This window comes from Dermacentor silvarum, chromosome 1 (assembly GCF_013339745.2).
Source record: "Dermacentor silvarum isolate Dsil-2018 chromosome 1, BIME_Dsil_1.4, whole genome shotgun sequence".
NCBI classification, from domain to species: Eukaryota; Metazoa; Arthropoda; class Arachnida; order Ixodida; family Ixodidae; genus Dermacentor; species Dermacentor silvarum.
The window spans coordinates 203,369,636-203,391,740 of NC_051154.1; the positions used below are offsets into that span (position 1 = coordinate 203,369,636).

The 22,105-nt window shown below is 43.0% G+C and overlaps 1 protein-coding gene across 1 annotated transcript in view; it reads right to left on the reverse strand.

Annotated features, from left to right (window-relative positions):
- Positions 1-2,407: 2,407 nt before the first annotated feature.
- The window catches only part of LOC119436469 (zinc finger protein 354A-like), a 31,368-nt gene continuing 11,670 nt past the window's right edge, over positions 2,408-22,105 (reverse strand). Inside the window, exons 2-4 of the mRNA XM_049658129.1 lie at positions 11,742-12,295; positions 3,145-3,996; positions 2,408-2,437 (exon numbers count right to left, since the gene is read on the reverse strand). Coding sequence (XP_049514086.1) covers positions 2,408-2,437; positions 3,145-3,996; positions 11,742-12,295 — 1,436 coding nt within the window. The remainder of the gene's footprint in view (positions 2,438-3,144; positions 3,997-11,741; positions 12,296-22,105) is intronic.

The window sequence follows — 22,105 nt, forward strand, 5'->3', positions numbered from 1 at the left end:
TAAACAACACAAAAGGTAGATCAAAAACAATCGAGCTTAAGCAAGAAATCGTCCAAAGGAAGGGAACGAATGGCACCAGGCAGAGAGTTCCAATAATCAATGGTTAAAGGAACAAAACCAGTGGAATCTCGATGATACAAATCTCACGGGGTCACGAAAAATATTCGTATTAGCCGAAATTCGTATCATCGAAACACAATTAAACTAGCTAAATTAAGGAGTCGGAGGTGAATTCACTCAGGCACACATACGTAAAAAGCATTTACAGTATAGACCACTTATAACACAACCTTTTATAATGCAGAACTGGCTACAACGCGGCCTTTTCCGACTCTTGTTTACCCTCCTGTAGAACTCCATGTATACGCATACCATACCGCTTACATTGCAGCCGCGTGAGACGAAATACCGGTTATAATGCGGCTTCCGCGGGAAAATCTCGCCGACAAGGGCGGTAGCGAGCACGCTTCTCAACGAGGTGCGCCCACCGATGGGAGAAGAGATCAACGAGGGCGATGCGGAGGAGCAGCATGAGACGTGGAGCAACAGTCCAAGGGCGATAAAATCGTCGCCGCGCGCCGTATGTGCGAGTGAAAGCACGCGGTGACGCGTGCCTTCGCGGAGAGCGAACGCACAGCGTACAGCAAACGCGACTTCTGTCGCGCGAAAGGCCGTGGGGTATAAGAGGGAGGGAGGGGGGGCAACGCTGTGCTGCGGCACCAAATGCGTATCTTGCAACTCGGCGAAAGCGGAACTGGCGACGCAATCTCCCACGTGAAAAGGAGCAAAGCGGGAAGGTAGCGCGAGAGGGAGGGGGATTCGTAACATTCATTCAATCGTAACATTGATTCGTAACAACCGTTCTCTAGCACGTTGCAAAATAATGGGGCTCGGCCGGGACCACAGAAAAATTCGTATCATCTGGAAATTCGTATTAGCCGTGATCGTATCATCGAGATTTCACTGTATATTTAAACGCATCTGTTCGTGACCAATATGGTACAATATTAAGATGGTGATATCTCCTAGATGAGGAAGGACAGCAAATAAATATATGACAGCAAATATATGACAGCAAATAAATATACGGTCTATTATTAACCAATTTATTTTATGGTATGATTGCCAACCAGTGCTAATAAGAATACTGTTATTGTTGCTGCAGTGTTACATTTCTTTTGCAAGCACAAGTTCACCCAATAAACAATTTCCATCCTTTATGTTCACTGTTGCCTGTGGCCCGACTGCCTGCCTATGACACTCACTTCTATGTGATGACATCACTATGTGCATTTCTATATGCCCTAATTTTAAATATCTTTTGTTTGACTTAGTGCCTACTTGTTTACAACAGAAGATTATGCAGCTGCATCTGTCACCACAAAATCTGCTAGCGCAGGTAAGTGAAATTTAGCTTATCAGGAAAGACATTGTGCAATGTGCTGTTTACAGCTTCAGTCATGTTCTCACAATCCTCTCCTCCCCTGCCTCTTGTTATCATGGAAGGCTGCATGATGTAGGATTCACCCCATGCTTTAACTGACCATGATATACAATCTTGCAAGCTGTAATATTATTCTCCTTGTCACGTGCCCCATGACTGGTCTATTTTGGAAACAGCTAACAGGATGTGGAGCAGGCCAAGCACATCAGTCCCCTATGATATAAAACCACGTCTTCCCTAAACAACAACAATAAAGAATAAAGAATAAGAGCAATAAAGAGGGAAGTGCGCCTCCGCTAAGTACGTTCGTTGCAAAGCGAAAAATGAACCCTTGAGGATGCCTATACACCTTCAATGTACAGGCGAATTCATTGTAGTGGTCTTTGCTGTAGAGGCGTTCACAATACACATGGCAGATAGGACTTCTTCCAGAACATAAGTAATCTTTCATTATACAGGCCATTTCATTGTGGAGGCATTCGTTATAGAGGCACTTGACTGTATAACCTTATGCAGACTTGAGTGACCTTTGCGAAGAGTACAGCATCAGCTAAAGATTCCATTTAAAAAACATTGGGGGCATTTAGGTGTTTTCTCTGAACTAACGCTGCTCTTAATGTATGCCTACTAAGATTTTGCATAAGACTACTGCTTTCTTTTTTTCTTTTGGTCAATCTGACAACGCGAATAAGCAAGCAAATCTAATGCCTCCTAAAAAGGCACACAATGTGCTGTTTTACAAGATCAAACTAATGGACGGTTTGGTGAGGAACATTTCCATGCACAATCACTAATGTCGTAAAATAATGAGAAAATCAACTATACAATTTTTTAACAAGCGAGTTGATCCCAATAATGTACTGCAAAAGTTATGCCTGTCTCTTAATACCACATCAAGCAGAAAAGGTGGAACCAGCCACCAGAAATTTTTAAGGGCTGAGGGATTGAAGGTGTGGTTCACCTTCACAGCCCCAGAAGCATCTCAAAGGTCTCCTACACAGGAGATTCAGAATCTTGGCAGGAGACAGATCAGCAATCTATTAAGTGGCATTTGACAAAGGCCCAGACTACCAACAGTTGCCCTTTCCCTTCCTTTAGATTTCTTCTCATTACCAGGGCAGGATATTTCACACATAGAGGATTTATGTTTGTAGTCATTCCACGTGTCACTACTTCAACCAAAGCTTGATATGCTTCCAGCAATTCTAGTCTAAAAACAGTGTATGCAAACCAGGCTGGCATGTGGCCATATATACCTTCTGTGCAATGAAACCATAATAGGGTAGCTGTTACCACAGGATAAATGTGACCTTTGCAGTGGCGCACCGACGGGGGGTGATTCGGGGGCTGTAACCCCCCCCTGAGGCCGACTTAACCCCCCTCTTTTGTTTCACACCTTTTCTTTCCTTACGCATTTGAGTACCGCAACTAAGATGTAAGACGCGCAATCGTCTGCACACTCGCAAAAAGCGCATTTTTTGACAATTTCCCCCGAAGAAAGTGAAATTAGCGCTGTTTAGATGGTATTGGCAAACTGTCAACCCCCCCCTGGCAGAGATCCTGGGTGCGCTACTGGACCTTTGTCTTACTAAATAAGCTCTAAAGTAACACAACTTATGTCAGCAATTCTATGACACGGGCACTTAAATATTGCAACAAGGTAAAACTTTGCAAATATAACATCTAAATGGCTTCCTCACCTGTAAGCTCTGTATAGAAGCAAACGTGCGTCCACAGTCTTCACATCTTTGAGTGAGGGTTGGGTCATGGCGCTCTGCGTGCCGTTCCAGTTGCGGAGTTGTTCTAAACACCTTGTCACATTGCCGGCACTTTAGGCCATTACCGTCTGCATGCAGCTGGGCATGTTCGTCAAATAAAGCATTCGAGTAGAAAATCCGTGGGCACAGTGGACAAGGGCGTTTGCATGGAACTGTCTTGTGTGCACGTGCTTCATGAGCAAGCAGCTCTGCCTCTGTTGGGTAGTAGTATGGGCATCGACTGCATTTGAGCCACCGTGCCTCGGGGTGATTTGACATGTGTGTTTGCACACCCTTGTTACTGTATGTCTCAAATGGGCACAGCTCACAGGAGTACTTTTTCAGCCCTGAGAGCAATGCCATTTCGTCATGCGAGAGGTCGCTAATGTGCACAGTGGCTAGGTGCTTGCGAACCTCCTTGGTGGTGACAAATTTTTTTCCACAGTGCGAACAGGCGCAGCGTAGTTGTGCATTGTGGGCCCGCCTTAGATGCTTGCGCAGATAGATGCGGAGTTGGAACTGACGGGGGCAGTGGGGGCACTGAAGCAAAGGGCTTTCCTCGTGCAACATCATATGTATACGGAGTGTGGTAGCGCTGGCTAGCTGTGCACCACACGTGGGGCACAAGAACGACTTTTCGCGCTGACCCAAGTGCAGCCGAAGGTGACAGGCGAGGCCACTAAGTGTGGTGATGGCTTTGTTGCAGATGCGACAGAGGTAGACGCTCTGAGTGCCAAGGCGGTCAAGCATAACTGTGTGCACAGTCTGCTCGTGCTCCTCTCGCTCTCTTTCCTCCTGAAATGAAAAATAAACCAAGGTGACAGTGACTTTGCAGTTGATTTAATTTAAGACCATTTCTTGTCAAGTGCATATATCTGTTTTAATCAGTTCCTTTCAAGTCCCTTTAGTATACTGGTTCACAGTGGAAGGCCCCATTATGCGACTATTACCTAAAGTTAAGACTCCATTCTTAGATTACAGACCAAAAGTAACTCATGATAAGCAGGCAAATGCCATGTAATTGCTATAACATTAGTGAGAATTATTTATCTGACCATGCAGTAAAAATCCCCATTTCTATTTGTGCAGTCAAACACCTTTATAACGAAGTGCTTAGGGAGTTCGAAATCCTTCGTTATACAGCTCACTTCGTCATAAAGGTAGAGCATCGCACAGCTCACAATAGAACCGGGACATAATTATTCCTTCATTATACAGGTCATTTCATTGTAGAGGCGCACAACTGTATTACTTACCAAATAATCTGATAGTATTTAGGTGAGGAAGCTGAAGTGGCCTGTTTAAAGCAAACATCTCCAGCTCACAGCCTGTACACAAACTTTTGTTTAGAAAAAAAGGTCGCACAGTGCCTCACCCGTTGTCTCTCTCTCCAGAATAAAAGCATATCCTCCAAACCGAAGTTGACATCATGTAACTCAATGTCTGAGGAGTCAGTTTTGTGCAGTGCGCATTTTTATCCTGAGAGGAATGCTATAGCACTTACACAGGAAGTCAGTTCACTCAAAGTACTAAGAGGAACCAAATGGACATAAAGCAACAAACAAAGAATTTCAGAAGAATGTTGTAAAGGGTTTGACATGCATTGCTGAATCAAGAATAAACAGCACAAATGACAGGACGAAGATAAGAAAAACACACAGTCCTCAACTAACAACCATTCTTTATAGTCTGTTCACAGCAATACAGTGGAATCTCATTGAACGGAACCTCAAGGGACCAGAGAAGTATATTTTGATTGACAGGAGTTGACAGCTACTGGTTTGACTAGGCTTCATTAGTTGAGATTTCGAGGAGGCATTGGCGACGTATATTAAAAAAAAAACATCTTACTGCTTCAGTTGGTGGCAGAATAACGCGCTCGTGCAGGGGGAGTACAAATTATCGCATGGCACGATGTAAGGCGTCGCAATTTCGTTTATACTCATTTTGGTCATCTATGGGATTAGTGGCGATGCAACGAAGGGGTGTTCAGATCTCTACATGTTATGCATTAAATATCTATAAAACTTTTGCCTGCATGAGTCTTTGCCACAGCATTTTAAAGATGGCTTTCTAAATATGAGACATGTGTTGCAAAAGATAAATTTTAAATCTTGCCTCTTTCTGAAAAAATTTGTTAGAGCTTGCATCTATGGTTCTGTTTACGGAGGGTTGCAAAAATTTTGGTTCCTACGTACGAAAAGTTATTGCAGTACCCAAATACAACACCAACCCATATAGAGGCTGTTGTTCCATTTCAGCAGCAATTGCATTTCAGTAATTTCCGTTTATCAAGCTTCTACTGTGCATTTTTTTCTTATAGTTCAAACAAATTTTTAAAGAATCACATAGAGCATATAGGCCAATTTGGTCTGTTCGGGTAATCCACATGACGAGGCAGACGTTACTTGTGCGACAAATGGCGATGTTGAAGTGGTTAATTAAAATGATTCACTAGTGCTCTTATTAATTACTAATTACTCCAATAGCGAAAGTGAAGTCAAGCAGTATTAAAATCAGGTCTGCTTAAAGAAAAGCCTAGCATTAGCCCTACTTTCCAGCTATCACTCCCTAAAATCTGTTTAAAATCTATTTTTTAGCACATTTTAAGGTTGGATGTTAAGGTTAGACAGGGGTAATTGGAGATCGCAGGGAGAGGCCTTCGTCCTGCAGTGGACATAAAATATAGGCTGATGATGATGATGAAGGTTGGATGTCTCAAAAGTGGTGCAAGTCTTAGGATTTCTGATAAGCAAACATGAATTCACTGCTGCTCAGCTTCAATTCTGCAACATGAACAAGTGTCCTAATGTGAATAATTAGAACAATAATTAGAATTCGTGAATTTTTTTAACTACCAGGACATTCAAATTTCTGATGATGATGATGATTTATTGGCATCCCCTTTGAAACGGGGCGGCGACAAATCGTCACCTAGCCTGCTTGATTTAATCAGGTATACTATACATGTTCTTTATCTAGCATGTTTGTATACCTCTCATTATTATTTTTCTTTTTCAAAAATTTACCTTGTGCCGCTGCCTATGATTTTAAGAGATCAGGTCGTATCCATCTTTTCCCTGCTTTTTTTCCACCAGTACTCCAATCGTCTCTTGCTGATCTCTACGGCTGATCTGTTTATGTTTCCTTCCACTTTGAAACCAAGCGCTTCTGGGAGTTGCACGTTACCTACGGTTCTCGCTGGGTGGATCCCGTCGCATTCCATCAGGATGTGCTGAGTGGTTTCTGGATCTTTACTGCAGCATGCACATGTCTCATCTAGTTCCGAATATTTGTTCCGATATGTTTTCGTCCTTAGGCAACCGGCTCGAGCCTCAAATAGCAAGGCACTGCCCTTTGTGTTATTGTACAGATTTTCCCTTCTAATTTCTTTCTTCTCATTCTTGTAAATCTCCATTGTCCTTTTTGTTTCCATTCTTTGCATCCAATTCACGGTCTCTGTTTCTCTCACTTTCTTTCTGATGACTCCTGGTTGTCTATTTGCAGTTTCGATTATCCTGTACTTGGTTGCCAACTTCCTTGACCTCTTCCTCCATTCTGTGTCCACGCTTTTCATGTAGAGATACTTGTGCACTTTAGCCGTCCATTTATTTTCATCCATGTTCCTGAGCCTTTCTTCAAAACTAATTTTGCTCTGTGCTTCTCTGACTTCAAAAGAGGCCCAACCCATGTCACCCTGCACTGCCTCATTTGTGGTATTACCGTGGGCTCCCAAAGCCAACCGGCCTACTGATCTTTGGTTAACTTCCAAACCCGCCAATATATCTGATTTTAAGCATATAATGGCATTTGCGAATGTTAGTGCTGGCACCATTACTCCTTTCCAGATTCCACGCACCACCTCATACTTATTGTGGCCCCACAGTGCTCTGTGTTTCATTATTGCTGCATTCCGCTTCCCCTTTATTTTCAGATTATCTTGGTGGTTGTTTGAGTAATTCTTTCCTTCGTTTATGTGTACGCCGAGGTACTTGTATTGCTTCACTATGGGTATTACTTGCTGTTGAATTGACACCACGAAGTTACTCGTGTGTTCATTAAAGATCATAATTCCTGATTTCTCTGTGCTAAACTTAAGGCCTAGATTTGTCGCTGCATTCCCACAGATATTCACAAGTATCTGTAAATCTTTTTTATTGTCCGCTAGTAGCACAATGTCGTCTGCGTACATCAGTCCGGGGATCTTCTGTTGCACCATTTGTCCATTACGCATGTAGGATAAATCAAAACCTAATTCGCTGCTTTCCAGTCGTCTTTCTATACCCTTGCTTCAATCCTTGGTGAATTCCCACCATTTCATTTCCTTTTCTACCTTCCCATACCACTTGTACTTGGTTGTCTCTATATATCTCCCTCAGCAGCTCCACGAAATCGTCATCTATGCCTTCGTATTGAAGAATATCCCACAACAATTCCCAGTCTACGTTGTCATAAGCTCCTTTAATATCTAGAAATGCTATCCATAAAGGTCTTTTCTGAGCTACTGAAATCTCTATGCACTGAGTTAGTACAAACATATTGTCTTCTAAGCGTCTGCCTGGCCTGAACCCATTCTGTAGTTCCCCCAATACATCGTTTTTCTCCACCCACTTCGACAGTTCTAATTTTATGGCTTGCATTGCCATTCTATATATCACCGACGTTACTGTAACTGGCCTGTACGAGCTCGTCTTATCCTTATCTCCTTTGCCTTTGTAGATGAGATTCATCTTGCTTTCACGCCATCCAACGGGAATTTTCTTTGTTCTAATCACTTGCTCTATGGCATTAGTCAGCAGTGCCTTGCTTTTTGGACCAAGGTTTTTGATTAGCTGTATTGGGATTTCATCGGGTCCTGCTGCCGTGTTGTTAGGGACATTTTCTGCTGCCTTTTTCCAATAAAAGCTTTCTATGCTAAATTTTGATCTCTCTGGCCTCTCTGCTGTTGCTGGATCTGTTCGCTGAACTACGGTTTTTCTCGTGCCGAAGTTATCCCTAATAACGTCTATGATGTACCGCATCGCATCATCTCCTTCGTAGATGTTACCGTCTTCATCCCTTATAGCCGTTTGCGAGTTTTTAGTTGGAGCTCCGAGTGCTTTTATATGGTTCCATAATCTTTTTGGAGCGCCTTTGTCTCTTTTGTGAATGTTATGCACCCAATGCTCACTTGCGCATTTAATTTTCTCTTGCACGAGCTCACTCGCAACCCTTTTCTTTTCTCGGTATGTATTCCATCTAAGGAGCACCTCTTCTTCTTGTAATCCCAACTTTTTGGCTTCTCGATGGGCCCTAGATGCCTCTTTACGCTCTTCTATAGCTTGTTTTATTTCCTTGTTCCACCACTTGCGTGGTTTCCTCTTGCCAATCCAACAATTGTTTTGCCGTGTCCGCCTCATTTCATGCTGCATAATGTCCACCAGTTCCTTATATTCCCAGACTGCTGTAGGAAAATCCTCAATTTTCTTCTCTATGTTGTTTGCGATCTCTGTTATTTGCTCGTCATTCATTTTTAAAAACTCTGAGGCTATGGGTTCATGTTCTGCGCTAGTATCTCGCCCAAACTTTAATGCTAAACGTCTATGATCGCTTCCCAGGCTATTTTTTCCATTTTCGTCTATTATCATTTCGTCTAGTTGTTCATAGACCATTTCCGAGACTAAGGCGTAGTCGATACATGACTGCCTGTTTCCGCATTGCCACGTTACCTGTCCGTGACACTTATTCTCCCTGTTAACTACTATAAGGTTCTGTTCATCACACAGATCCAGCACTAGAATGCCGTTGTAATCAGTATATCCGTCTAAATTGTCCATGTGTGTGTTCATATCTCCCACTAATATCACCTGGCCCGATTTACTGAACTCATGAATATCGGTTCTAATGCAATCAACCAATTCCTTATTTTTTTCTCTGCTATCACTACCTGTCCATAGGTAAGCTACTCCCAGCCACGTCTTTTTACCTTACCATGTGCCACTAATCCATAAATGCTCTTTAGATGTCTCGTTTACCCTTTGCCACTTCAGACCTCGCCTAATTAGTACGCCTACGCCTCCGCCTTTCCTTGACTCGGTCATTCTGTTGCACCCTTCCCATACAAAATTGTGAATAACAGGTGGCTGCTCCAAATCTCTTAGATGCATTTCGGTCAAGGCGTACACGCTAATCGCTTCATCATTCAGCTGCGCTTGAATTTCCAGCCATTTTTCTTGCTTGCGACCACCCTGCATGTTAATGTAGCAAATTTTACCTTCTCTATTCTTATCCTTTCTGCGTCTTTTCCTGACTCCTGGTCGTCTAATTCTGCCCTTTACTGGTGTTTCGCTACGTTCAATACTTAATCCTGCTTCCTGATTGCCTGGGGCTCGCCTAAAAAAGCTACAGCTCGCGCTGCGAATCGACGTCCGACCGGTGTTGCTACCCTTTCACTAAAATGTATCCCGTCACGCATAAAAGCGCCTTCGCGGCCTGCTCGGTGCACTTCTCGGTTGATGTCAATGACTGTAAAATTCATTGCTTTAGCTAGAGTCCAAATTTCCCTGTTTACTGCAAGAATTGCCCTTTCAATTTCATAGCCCTGCCTTTCAACCTCTGGCACCGTGCACACCGCGATTTTCACTTCCTTTGAAACATTCTGCAGGTCTGTGACTCCTTTGGCTATTTGCTTTGTGATCCCTGCTCCTCGTCCGTGCAGTACATCAATCACTCCGCCCATTATCACCACTAGGTGTCTCCCCTCCATTGTGTCCCACATGCGTTCCTTGGCCTTAGCTATCACCTCTCTAATCGGCTTTCCCAGAAGCGCGCTAACCTGGACTCGTTCACCTGCACCTACCCTCTCTGTTATCGCTGGTTCTACTCTACGCATGTTGGAATCCCCAACAAAGACTACTCGACGCTTTTCTTCCCCCTCACCGCCGAAAGCTGCCCCCGAGGTCACCATGCCCTCCCCTCCTGTCTTATTATTGCCCTTGGCTTTCTCTTCCGCGGCTGCGTCAGTGGTATCCCCCTCGTGACGATCAATGACGGTTCCGCCACTGCCTCCCTTCTCATGAACGTAATTTACACCTCTTCCATAAATGCACCTGATAATGTGGCACAACACTATCCGTCATATGCAATTCTTTAAAAATGTTTTCAAACTGAAAAAGAACAGGTATTATATAAGAAGCACATACAGTACATAGGAAAACAACACCTACATTGTTGCTGTCACATGGTCCATAAATAAAAAATCTTACTGCGGCACAGCAAAAGAAGCTACACTGCAAAACGAGTTACTGCGTTTGGTGAATATGACAGGCTTCTAAAATTTTATGAGTGTGCTGCTGAGGTATCAAACTAAAATTGCGTATTTGTTTAAACATTAGTTCAGAATCAAATTTTTTAAGAGTTCTGGCAAGTGGTTCATAACAGACCTCTTAAGCAAGTGCACAAGTTCCCCAAGATTGTCCTTTATGCATTGGCCACTTTGACCTATAGAGTACCTATGTCAAAAAATGCATATTTTAGGTTGGTACCATGAGCAGCTCATTCGTAAGATTTGTGAAGCCTATCGTATTCGCCAAAAGCAGTGACTAATATTACAGCGTACCTTCCCTTTCGCTGCACTGCAGGGAACTTTGTTATTTATGGAGCTTGTAACAGCCTACCCTACTACCCTACAACAACAACAACTAGATGCTGTTCTTCTTTGTATTGTACATACTATACTTACAGGGTGTTTCATTTTAGCTGCACCAAATTTTAAAAAAATTGCCTGTGGCAGATAGCACAATTATAATCCTTGATCTAAACTACTCAATGAGGCCGCCATAATTTCCAAGAGAAATCAAAACGCCTAGTTGAATAATTAACATAATTACACTAGTTAACTTTTCAATTAATTATTTTACAGCACATCTTTCAATCTACAAATTATAGCTGCTGAGTTCGCAAGGCGTATCCACTCGGAACGAATTCTCAGGACTGAACCAGTTTCGAGATATTAATTTTCAAAGTGTCCGACGAAATGCATTGGTGTTCCAGTTACGTTCATGCTTCAATGCATAAAACAGCATTTTCCTCAAAAACTGAACTAAACTTCGACCACCTGGGGTTATTTAACGTGCACCTAAATCTAACTACACGGGTGTTTTTGCATTTTGCACCCATCGAAATGCGGCCGCCATGGCCAGGATTCAATCCCGCGAAGTATGATACTGCATGACTGCATGTTTCCAGGTGCCTCGAGTTTGCAAACCAACTGCTTAGTTATTCCTAATGCTACCTTTGTAGTTTTAATAAAGAATGTTTTATAATGTGCAGTGTAATGACCAACTTTCAAATGTTGTGGATATAAGAATGTAAGAAGTGCTTGATATAACAGCGAGAAGGATACACATTCTTCGCAAACTTTAGAAAAAATATCTTATAATTGAATCGATTAACTTCTAGCACTATTTGATTCCTATCGGATTTGGTCTCAAAAACTACTATTTGCCAACCCCTATTGTCTTTCATCTGTATCACACTTAATTCCACCATTTTAGACGCACCTGGAACACGAGTGAGCACATCCTGCAGCAAAATGCCTCGACCTCTGGGTGCTTGTTTTGTAGGTGCCGAGTGAGTACCACGTCGGAAGATGTCATGAAGCTGGGGCAATGGGAGCAGTGAAGCTCAGCTTCAGGGGAGCGGCTCAGCATCATGAATGTCCCATCTCCGTGCTTGTTAGCCACATGCATGTTGTAAGCGGAACGTCGCTGGAACATGTGCAGGCAATACTCGCATGTGTACACATCAAGGCGAACAGTGTGCATACGGCGCACATGTAGGGAAAGCGCTGCAAGGGTTTCGAAACCCGTGTCGCACTGTGAGCACACATGCTTGCCCCCCAGGTGCTTCGCCTTGTAATGGAAACGCAGTGCCCAACGGCTTGAGAAAACCTTAATGCATGCTGGACACTTGAAGGACTTGGAGGAGCTGTCTGGTGGATGAAGGTGGCTCCACACGTGGCGCTGACAACGTGGCCGCGTTGGAAAGCTCTTGTCACAGATGCCACAAACGAATTCGTCCACGTCGTAGTCACCCAAAGGCTTGCGAACGGAGGCTGCATGGTGGTGTTCACACAACATAAGGTCAGCATAGGATCTCAGCATTAGGAGAAGCTTCATCAAGGTTAGATGGTTTATGTTCGACATCAAAAATCTTCCTAACAGAGCGAGAAAAAAAATAAATAAATAAAGTGAGACATGAAGTAACATACTGGGCACACACACAGGCAGTATGTGCACAATACCAGTGTTTTTTCTTCAGTTTGACCAGACTCCTTAAAAATCACTAGGAGCATATAGTCCAATCCAGCCTGTTTAAGTTGATTACCTGAACGGCAGACAATACTTGCAAGACAAATTGCATCTCCGAGCAGATAATTAAAATTCACTAATTACCTTTTTAATTATACACTTTCAGGCATATGGAATAGCGAAATTGAAGCCGAGCAGTAGCGAAGTCATTTGTGCTTATCAAAAATTTTAAGATTAGCACTACTTCGAGCTAATCCATCCTTAAAATCTGTTAAATAATTGCATTGGCACTCCAGTTAAGATCTCCTTAACTGCAAGAGGGACGCTTGTGGGAAGCTGTTGACTGGAACAGCGGTGTATTTCATAGCATGCTTTAAGCACGGGTATCTGGACAGTGGTGCTAGTCTTAGAATTTCTGCTAAGCAGACATGACTTCCGTGCTCTTCAGCTTCGATAACACAGTTGCAACATGTGCCCTAAAGTGCTAAAGTGAATCTTTTTAACTAGGTAGCTGAACACTGCGATTTCTCATGCAGGTAATTTATGCATATTGCAAAAAGTCACCTGGAAAGGCACAGTAGCAATATCTGTCACAGGTGATTTTTAAAAAATCTCTTCAAAGTAAAAATATCAGCAACAAATTAGTGGTACATTCGTTTATGTTTGTATTTTGCACCATTAGAAAACTCCTACATTCAGAATCCTGCATTACCGAGGACACAAAAATAAGGTTTTAGAAGTGAGACTTTGCCACTGTTCTGGCATATCAGATAGTGGCAGCAGTTTCAGAGGGCCATCAAACTTTACACTTTGTGCGAAGCATGCTTATATCCCATCACATGACCCGATACATAACTGCATTTCAATCATGCACACATTCCTATGATATCATGTCACAAGAGCACATAACTTGCTAGTTTAAAAGGGACCTGCAACATGTTTTTGAGATCGGTAAGTAAATCTGCGTAGTCGCCAGACAATGCCATCCCGAACATCTGAGCCAAATATTAGTCCCGTTTGCTGGCAGCAGTGATCTTACAACATTGTTCAAAAGATTACTCCTAATTCCTTCAACTTCATGAAATCCCTGTCACTTTTCATGCATATTGATATGTACTGATAAAAATAATAGCCCATTTGCCTTTTTCTTTAACGCCATGACTAAGCACTCTGGCAGAACCAAATGCAGAAAAAAATTATCAATGATGAGGCACTGGCACCATCTGATTGCACAGAACAATACTAAAAAAAATTTAATTCTGAAGTTTTACATTTCAAAACCACGATCCGATTAATGAAGCAGGTCGTAGTGGGGAACTCCTAATTAATTTGAGTACCTGGGGTTTTTTAACATGCACTCAATGCACGGTGCAAGAGTACTGTTACATTCCACCACCACCGGAATGCGGCCGCTGCAGCCAGGATTGAACCCGCGACCTCAAGTTGAGCAGCGCAATGCCATAGCCACTGGACTACCGCAGTGGGTGCAGAGAACTATACAACATTACCAATGCTGTAGCAGACGCATCTGCCAGAGGTCCTTTACAACAGGGCAGATCTCCTGTATTAAGTCACTATTACAGTGATCAGTCATGTCCTTTTCTTCTTCTCTTCTTCCTAATTGCACTTGCAGACATCTTCATACCATCTCATTAGTGTCTCTATATGTCTCCTGTTACAATACTAGACCTGCCAATCTTGGAATTGCAAAAATACTATAATGGAACCCAAAGAAAAAAAAATGGTGAAGAATACTAAAAATTGTTGAACTACTCAATACCTTGTCTATTTATTAAAAGTTTGCAGACTTTGCTCTGTAAGAATGCTATGGATAGGCACTCTGCACTAAAGTCTCAGCAAGAATGATATACTCTACAGACACATAGAAATGTTTATGGTTTATTAATAAAATATTCATGTAATATCAGTGGAAGGTTTGGTTGCTGTTGTGCATTGGTTCTACCAGTTGGTTTCACTGCTGCACAGCTACGTTTGTATAATCGATGGGTACGAAAAATCAGGCAATGAAAAATGGCTCAGTGACTGTATTTGTATGTTTCTTGAAATCTGTTTTGCCCTAAGCTAGACGCAAATGAAAACTGTAAAATATCTGGTGTCAATACCACAATCATAAGTGAACTCTAAGAACCAGGCCTTTTACGATAAAATCGCAAATGTTGGTGGGCATACAATGCTATAGTCTCTCAGATCAGGAGGCCAGTACTAAAGCACAGTAGAACGATTGGTGGAGCACGGTGGGCATTTTTCCATGCGTATGAAGCTTTGAGCACAGCAGGAATGATAAAAGGAAGGAGAAGGTCATGAGGACAAGGAGCATCAGCATTTGAACGCTGATAACACTTAACACGAGACATATTCAAGGTTTTTGTAGGAAAATATTCGTGAGGTGATGCTGCAGCTTTAATAAATACCAGACACACTTCACACCTCTCATAAAAGGAGTTGCAGGGCCTCCTTAAATGAACTTGTGTTCTCACAACTGCGACTACAAGAAACTATTTTTCTTTATGTGTAAAATCACAAACAATTGACAAAAATTTTTGCACTTAGACATAGAGACAGGCCACAGTGCTCTTGCTGATACACACTTACGAACAACACATTCTTGACGAATGCCTTAATTAGTCAATAAAGGCGTGGGCTCACAGGTGTGTCCCACAATCCTTTTATGGAAGTCATAATACTGGGCTTTCTATTTCTTGTTTTTATGGCTTTTCAAGAGAAAATATCTGCAGCAAGAATTTGTACAAACCAGGGTTATAGTAAGGCCTCATTCTAAAAATGGCTATGTTCCTGCTTTTAAATGCAAATTTCAACTAAAATACTGTTGCTCCTATTAGGCTGTACCCAATCCTACTGAGCAGAGAGAAAACCCAACACCCCTCCTTTCCTTGCGTTTCGCCAGCACGCGCACGCACCAATCGGACACTATCAAAGATATATTGTTAATAGCATTATAAGATGAAGTTTAATATCTTCTATCCTTAGTCGTCATCACGGAGTAAAATAGAGAGGATGGCTGACTCCCCTCATCTGGAAGAGAAAGATCCTGAAACACCAGTTGCCGGTTCACAGCACGTTTGCTAGACGGCACTACCCATGATACAAAAATGTGGAGCAGGGGGACTGCTCCAATAAATCAATGGAATGGGCGCGTGGCTGCACCAACCTCGGGTCTCTCTGCTGTTGCTATAGCAATGGCGCACGGCCGTGCTTGGCCATGCTACCATAACTCCTTGCACATTCGTTGAGCTGTCTGCTGGGCACACGGCCCAACACCAATAGCGCGCATAGGTATTGCGGTGCGCAAAACGTTACCAGATGAAACATGTCAGTTCATTTTAATTTATTTACTCATATTATACCTTACAAGCTCCACACCAGTCCTTTATTAAGGGAGGGTACATGGAATTGTGCTAGGCACAGCAAAAAAAAAAAAAAATAAATAAACAAACTAAGAAGGTTATGAAAAAAAAAGAAAACTAGAAAATGGGGGAGCGGGGGAATACAACGGCAGTCTGTGCGGTCTCAAGCTATGTCAAAAGACAGTGAAAACAAGCTTTTAGGGCAAGGGTGCCTATTATTGCTGTTTTTATCTGAGCGTCGTGCAAGTAGACAGACGCTTCGCTTGTTTATTTTCTCTCAACGCTTTTCGTGTCGCTTGGTTCTGTCCATACCTTGCGGTGGTGCCATTAAGTCGGAAGCTTGACTCTCTTTGGATGCAGAAATTGTTCCAGGCAAAAGTGAATTTTGACTTGCGCTCATATAGTTTCTGCTGTGGTCATTTCCTGCTGTGGTGCTGCTTGCACCGCTTTCTTCAGCAAAATCGCCGTTGCAAGGTACATTCAAACCATTCTCTTTGCTGAAACCCTGTCACCAGCCCAGGGAATAATCCTGGAATAATCTAGTGAATAATTAACTTCTTAAAGGCAAGGCTGAGAATTCCCATCACGGCACACGCCTGAATAAGGGAACGCACCGCACCTACAGTGCGTGCAGTTGTAGACAAATTGTTGGCCTTCTGCCTTTCCACATCAGCATCTTCTCGTTGCTCCTGGCATTCAGCATCAGCAAGCCTTAGAAACTTAGATAACTTAATAATCTTAGAAACGACTCCTTTTCGAAGTCGATCAAGGGACTTTCTTTTGTTCTGGGAGGACATTCCCTTTATGTTCACTGCAGTACTTATCAAAAATCAGGCGCTACTCGAAATTTCACATACATATTTTGTGTTTTTGCTTTAAATGGTCAGTTATAGTTCCAGAAATTTTCTGTCGCCACTGTTGCAGCAGCTGCGGATCAGCTGGAGAGAAAGCTTCTCCCGTCCTTTACCATACCCGGATTTATAGTGGGCCACAAAACACTTCATCAATTACTGTTCTGGTGTTCCGCCTTTTCAAGCCACAGTATCAACATGCCTTGTTCCATTGGGCATCATTAAACATGCTGTACGCATAGTAAACAAAATGCTGAACACAAAAAGTATGTGGCACACAACCTTCACTTTCGCACACGTCCGGACGTGAAAACCATGTACTTCTCCCCCTATTCCTTTTCGTACAACTTCATTTTAATAGCGAAGCTGTTTAAGCCAGCAGTCATTTGTGGTTCGTATCAAGAAACTATCAAGAAATAAAAGAAAATAAACTTTCTTGCCGAGGCGGGATTCAAACTCACGTACCCACGGGGAGCGTCGTAACCACTAGGCTATACAGCCATGGTTGTAGAACATGCATTCATGCGAACCATATGATCGTGTTCGAGCGTCGTCGTCTTCGTCCACAGCTGGCGTGTTCGCACGCTCGTGCTCTGCGAGGTGAAGAAGAGGTTTTGCGCGCTATGAGAGCGAGAGAGAGAGAGAGACGCATTCACGGAGCGGGTCTGCTGGAACGCGTTGTCGGCATTGCAACGCGGTGGAACGCGGTCTCGGTGTTGCAAGCTGCGCTATGCAACGCGCAGTGACGGCCGTAAGTCTGAGACGTGCGAAAAGAAATTATCATCATTATGAGCAATAAGATGAAAAGTTTGCGCGCACTTCCGGAAAATGCTGGGATACGATCGCGCAGCTTCGCTGTTTCAAGCGTTTCGCGGCCGAGTGCAAGGTTAAGCATTTTTTTGTCTGCTTTTTCTAGGGACATGTACAAATGCTTTGCATACGTGCAGAAAATGCAGGGACAAGTGTTCATTTGCGTTATTTTTTTTAATTGTGGTCATATAATTTTATGCTTGATAATTGTCCAATTTAGACGCCGAGGGCCTGAGTTTCAAGCTCGACGCACCACCCCGCCAGCTCCGTGCTGCTGCCACCGCTGTTTTCCACAACTATAGCACAGGCACACATGGAAGCAAGCTGTGGAATTGTTTCCACGCTCCTCAGCAGACGGCACTATGCAAGGAGAGTAGTTGTCTGGGCTCAGAAGGAGAGGAGAAAGCATGCACGAACGCTAGCAAGTGAAGCAGAGGAAGAGAGCAAAGTCGACAAGAAGCCCGGCATCCGCATTTCATGATTTGTCCTGAGCAAATTCGTTGTGCATCCTACTCTGAGGTCCTCATGAAGAATGTCAGTAGTTATTAGTATCTAAAATGTGCTTTGAAAGTGTTTTGTATATCAAGGATCAATGCAGAAATATGTTTTGATGATTCACTTCTTTCAAATGTATTGGCAAGCACAATAGAATAAAGAACCTGACCCACACACCCTAGAGCTTCACAGGTGCATACACTTAAGAAAAACATTATTGGTTCTACACATAACCTGATACAGACTTATATAATTACATGAATACAGACTTATATAATTACATGAATGAGTGCACTTTGTTTTTAAAAAGTGCCTCAGGCTAGTCTGTTAAGGAAGCAGCCAGGTCCAATGCTACACTCTGTTCACATACTCTGAGACCTTCCCTCACTTTTTTTTTTACAACCTTGTAAGAAATAATGAGATAATGCCCCCTTTATTCTTACAATGCAAGGGCTGACACTTTTTGGAATTCCTGGATGATACCCATTCTGTTCTGATGGGCTGAATTTAGTACACTCTCTGTTGAGGCATGTGTGGGGTAATATAGTGAGAAAAGGAAGCACATTTTTTTACAGTATCGCCATTCGGTTACTTCTTTTCACGAGACCTGGCAGCATTGGCAGACACTGTTGCCAATGGCAACGCACCTGGCAATATGACTCAGCAAATAAGAGCTTATGTTGTCAATGTTTGTTGAACTTTTGAGCGCACTAACAGAAAAAAAGATCGCCAGAAGTCTCCTTCTTTAGCATTGAACACGCAACTCCATGTTACTCTGCAGGTGGGGATTTGAGAGAGAAAGGCGCAGCAGTTTTGAGAAAGATGTAGAGCAGACTTTAGCTCGGAGAGATTGCAGATTGTGCAGCGCATGTGTTAGGCAGAAGTCCGAGAGGTCCACCGGAAGTACTGTCAACTGTAGTTACACGATCCCTTTTTTATGTGGCTCTGCTCCTTTTGTGGTTATACAGACATACCAGATGATGGCAGCCCATCTAAACTCTGAAATGGGTAAGCAATAAAGTCCACTTTCTTCCGCTCTTTTTACTTTCAATAAATGCACGTAAGGAGATATATACTCGTCTGTGATAAAAAGAGAAATACTTTGTGAAAAACAAATTACCGCAATATAGTAAAATCGGTTAGGGAGAGTTCTCGTAAACAGTTCTCGAGTTGTGACACAGCCTCACACCATCACAAAACTTTAATCACTCCCACGCGTGTGACAGCAGCTGTCAAAAAAGTTTGTGCAAATTTGTAATCTGTCTTAAACTAACAACATGCTTTTTCTTATCAGCTCAGAGAAATTTTGGAGGTTCTTACAGGCAAATAATCAACAATGCCAAAGTGTGTGAAGCTGTCAAACCTACAGAAATTCAAAAACACTCGATCCACCTCTGTTGATGTTGATCACTCCTTTACAGCCTACAAGCTTATTCTGCGTGAGAAGAAGCACAATCTTGAACCCAAGAACGTAGAGATGATAATCATGTGTTATTGTTATAACTTTTGCAAAGATTTCTAAATGTGCACTATTCAACACTTCTTTTCCTAACTGGGACATTTGCTGACTTCAATCCATTAGGCATGGAGTTTAGCCTCTATCATTAACCATTTAGTAGCTTTCCTGGCGTACTTTGTGCTTTTCATGGTTGCTCCACTTGATGCACCAGTGTAAGGAGGGAAGTTTAAATATTAAATATACAATATTTGCTCATTGTGTAAGAACAAATGCATTAAAGGGGCCTTAAACACTTTTCTAACTAATCATAGAATGGCCTCACTATTAAAGTACAAAGCCTAACGAATCTCCTGCTGCAAAAATGTTTCAAATTTTTAAAGAATAAGCAAAATTAGAGGTAGTTATCGCACCGATGCACGGCTTCATCTCTTCTTTCATCTCCACTAGCATGCTGGAAGCTACACAGGGAAGATGGCAAGGGGGCAAGGCCCTACCCAAGAGTTGGGGCTTTTTAATTTTTTTATCTTCTTTTCTTTACTTCCTGTGCAGGTGTGTGCAGCGCTCTCCCGACACGAGGCGGGCACTCAAACTGCCTCACGTCGGCACTTGCCTGGAGCTACGCCAGAACACGCGGTTGTCAAAGCATCTCGCCGACAAGAGGGCTCATCGCAGCATCCCGTGGCGGTTGCGGTATCTATACTACGCAGCACACCAGTGTGCTGTCGGAGGCCTACCGCAGCATACGCAGCTACGCACAACTGTTATGTGTAAAAAGGAGGTGCAAAGATGAAATACTTTACTCATCTTCTTGAGATCTCAGACGTGTATTTCTCAATTATTTAACTCAAAATTAGCAATAATAGTATTACTGAGAATGTCCTTGCGATCACGAAATCCACCAATATCTGTTGAGGTGCGCTCGCTCCTGCTTGTGATGAAGCTGCTGAGGAAATCGCAAAGGAGAGAGCAAACGATTTTTTACTGTTTTTGGCAAGAGATTTTAAATTCCCTGCTGCATGCAGTGCAATAATATTTGGCTCACATGTTCACAATAGCCTCGTCTACAGATCAGGCAATGTTTTCATATGTTCAAAAAGTGTTTCAGGGCCCCTTTAAGAGTGTTGGCTGCAGTATGTGGAGTGACAAAAAGCAGCCTCTCATGTACCCAGCAAAGCCCTGTGAGGTGATGGCTTGCAGAATATGGTTGCGGCCTTTAAAGATCAACTGCAACAAAATTTCATTGCGGCTGAATTGATTATAAATGAGTAGCATAAGCTAGTCAAATAATCTTGATAAAGCTGCAGGGCTGATAATTGTATAATTTTTTTATTAGCAGCCTCAAAACTACACCTAAGCAGACGATGCATACACCTGGTGGTTAGCGGCTATGATGCAAGTCCCAGCAGGTTGCCTCTGAGATCTTCAACAAGCTTTGAGCAGGCACAGGCGGCTTCTAATATTGGAGGTCATGCCATGGAGCCGTGCATTCTGTGTGATGAGTCACTTCCGGCGAGTGATAATGATGGTGTTTTTGGGGGGTTTTTTTTCAGTAGCATAAGCAGATATTTTTGCAAGCTTTTCGTGACGCTTTCACTTGTATTACAAACGTAACATTTTGCATGGAGGCCTCCTTTATACCTACACTGCCTTAAACTAGGCTTCCTACGCAGCCCAAAATTTCATTGCTGTTGACCTTTAAGACATCACAACTGAACACTACGTCAGTTTTCTTACTATGAAAATAGGCTATATACCGGGTGCGCGAGGTATTTGAGAACACAATGTTGGCTTCAGGCAGAGAAGAATATCTCCAGCAAAAAATAGACATATTTTCACCAAACTTTCGGAAATATTTCTCTTACGGTTTATTTTTACAATTACTCAATAAATCCACCATCCGCAGCAATAACCAATTCAATTTGGCTTTGGAAACGGCTGCATGCACGGATCCAGTGGTCGTTAGAGATGTTGGCCATTGAGTCAGCAATGGCTGCCTTCAGCGAGTCTTTTGTATTATGTGCCTGTTTGTTGGCCTCTCTCCCAACGACACCCCAGACATAGTAGTCGAGCGGATTGAAATTTGGAGATCGAGCGGCTTGGCGACGAAGTGTTCGAGAAGAGGGTGTGACGGAGGGATCGTGGAGGAAATTCAGCATAGTTGAAAGCAGGGGCTTTACTTGGCGGCTTTACTTTCAGAAGGTTCAGGCAGCGAGGCTTCGGAAAGCGGGAAAAGCGCCACTTCGGCCCGAGCACAGTCGATGATGGCACGATGGTGAGACAAGAAGTCCCAGCCAAGAATGATGTCATGTGAACATGAAGGAAGCACGAAAAATTCAACAACATAAACAACGTCGGCAATGAGCACTCTTGCGGTACATTGAGCGAGCGGTGCTATATGCTGCGCACTCGCGGTACGCAGTAGCAAACCAGACAACGGCGTGGTGACCTTGCGGAGCTTACGACAAAGCTTTTCGTCCATAACAGAAACCGCAGCCCCAGTATCAATAAGCGCAATTGTGGCGGTTCCTTCAACCAAAACGTCCAGTAAATTGTGTGGCGACTGTGCAGGCCTTGTAGAAGTCGCGAAGCTGGCAGTTCGTGCCTGCAGAACTG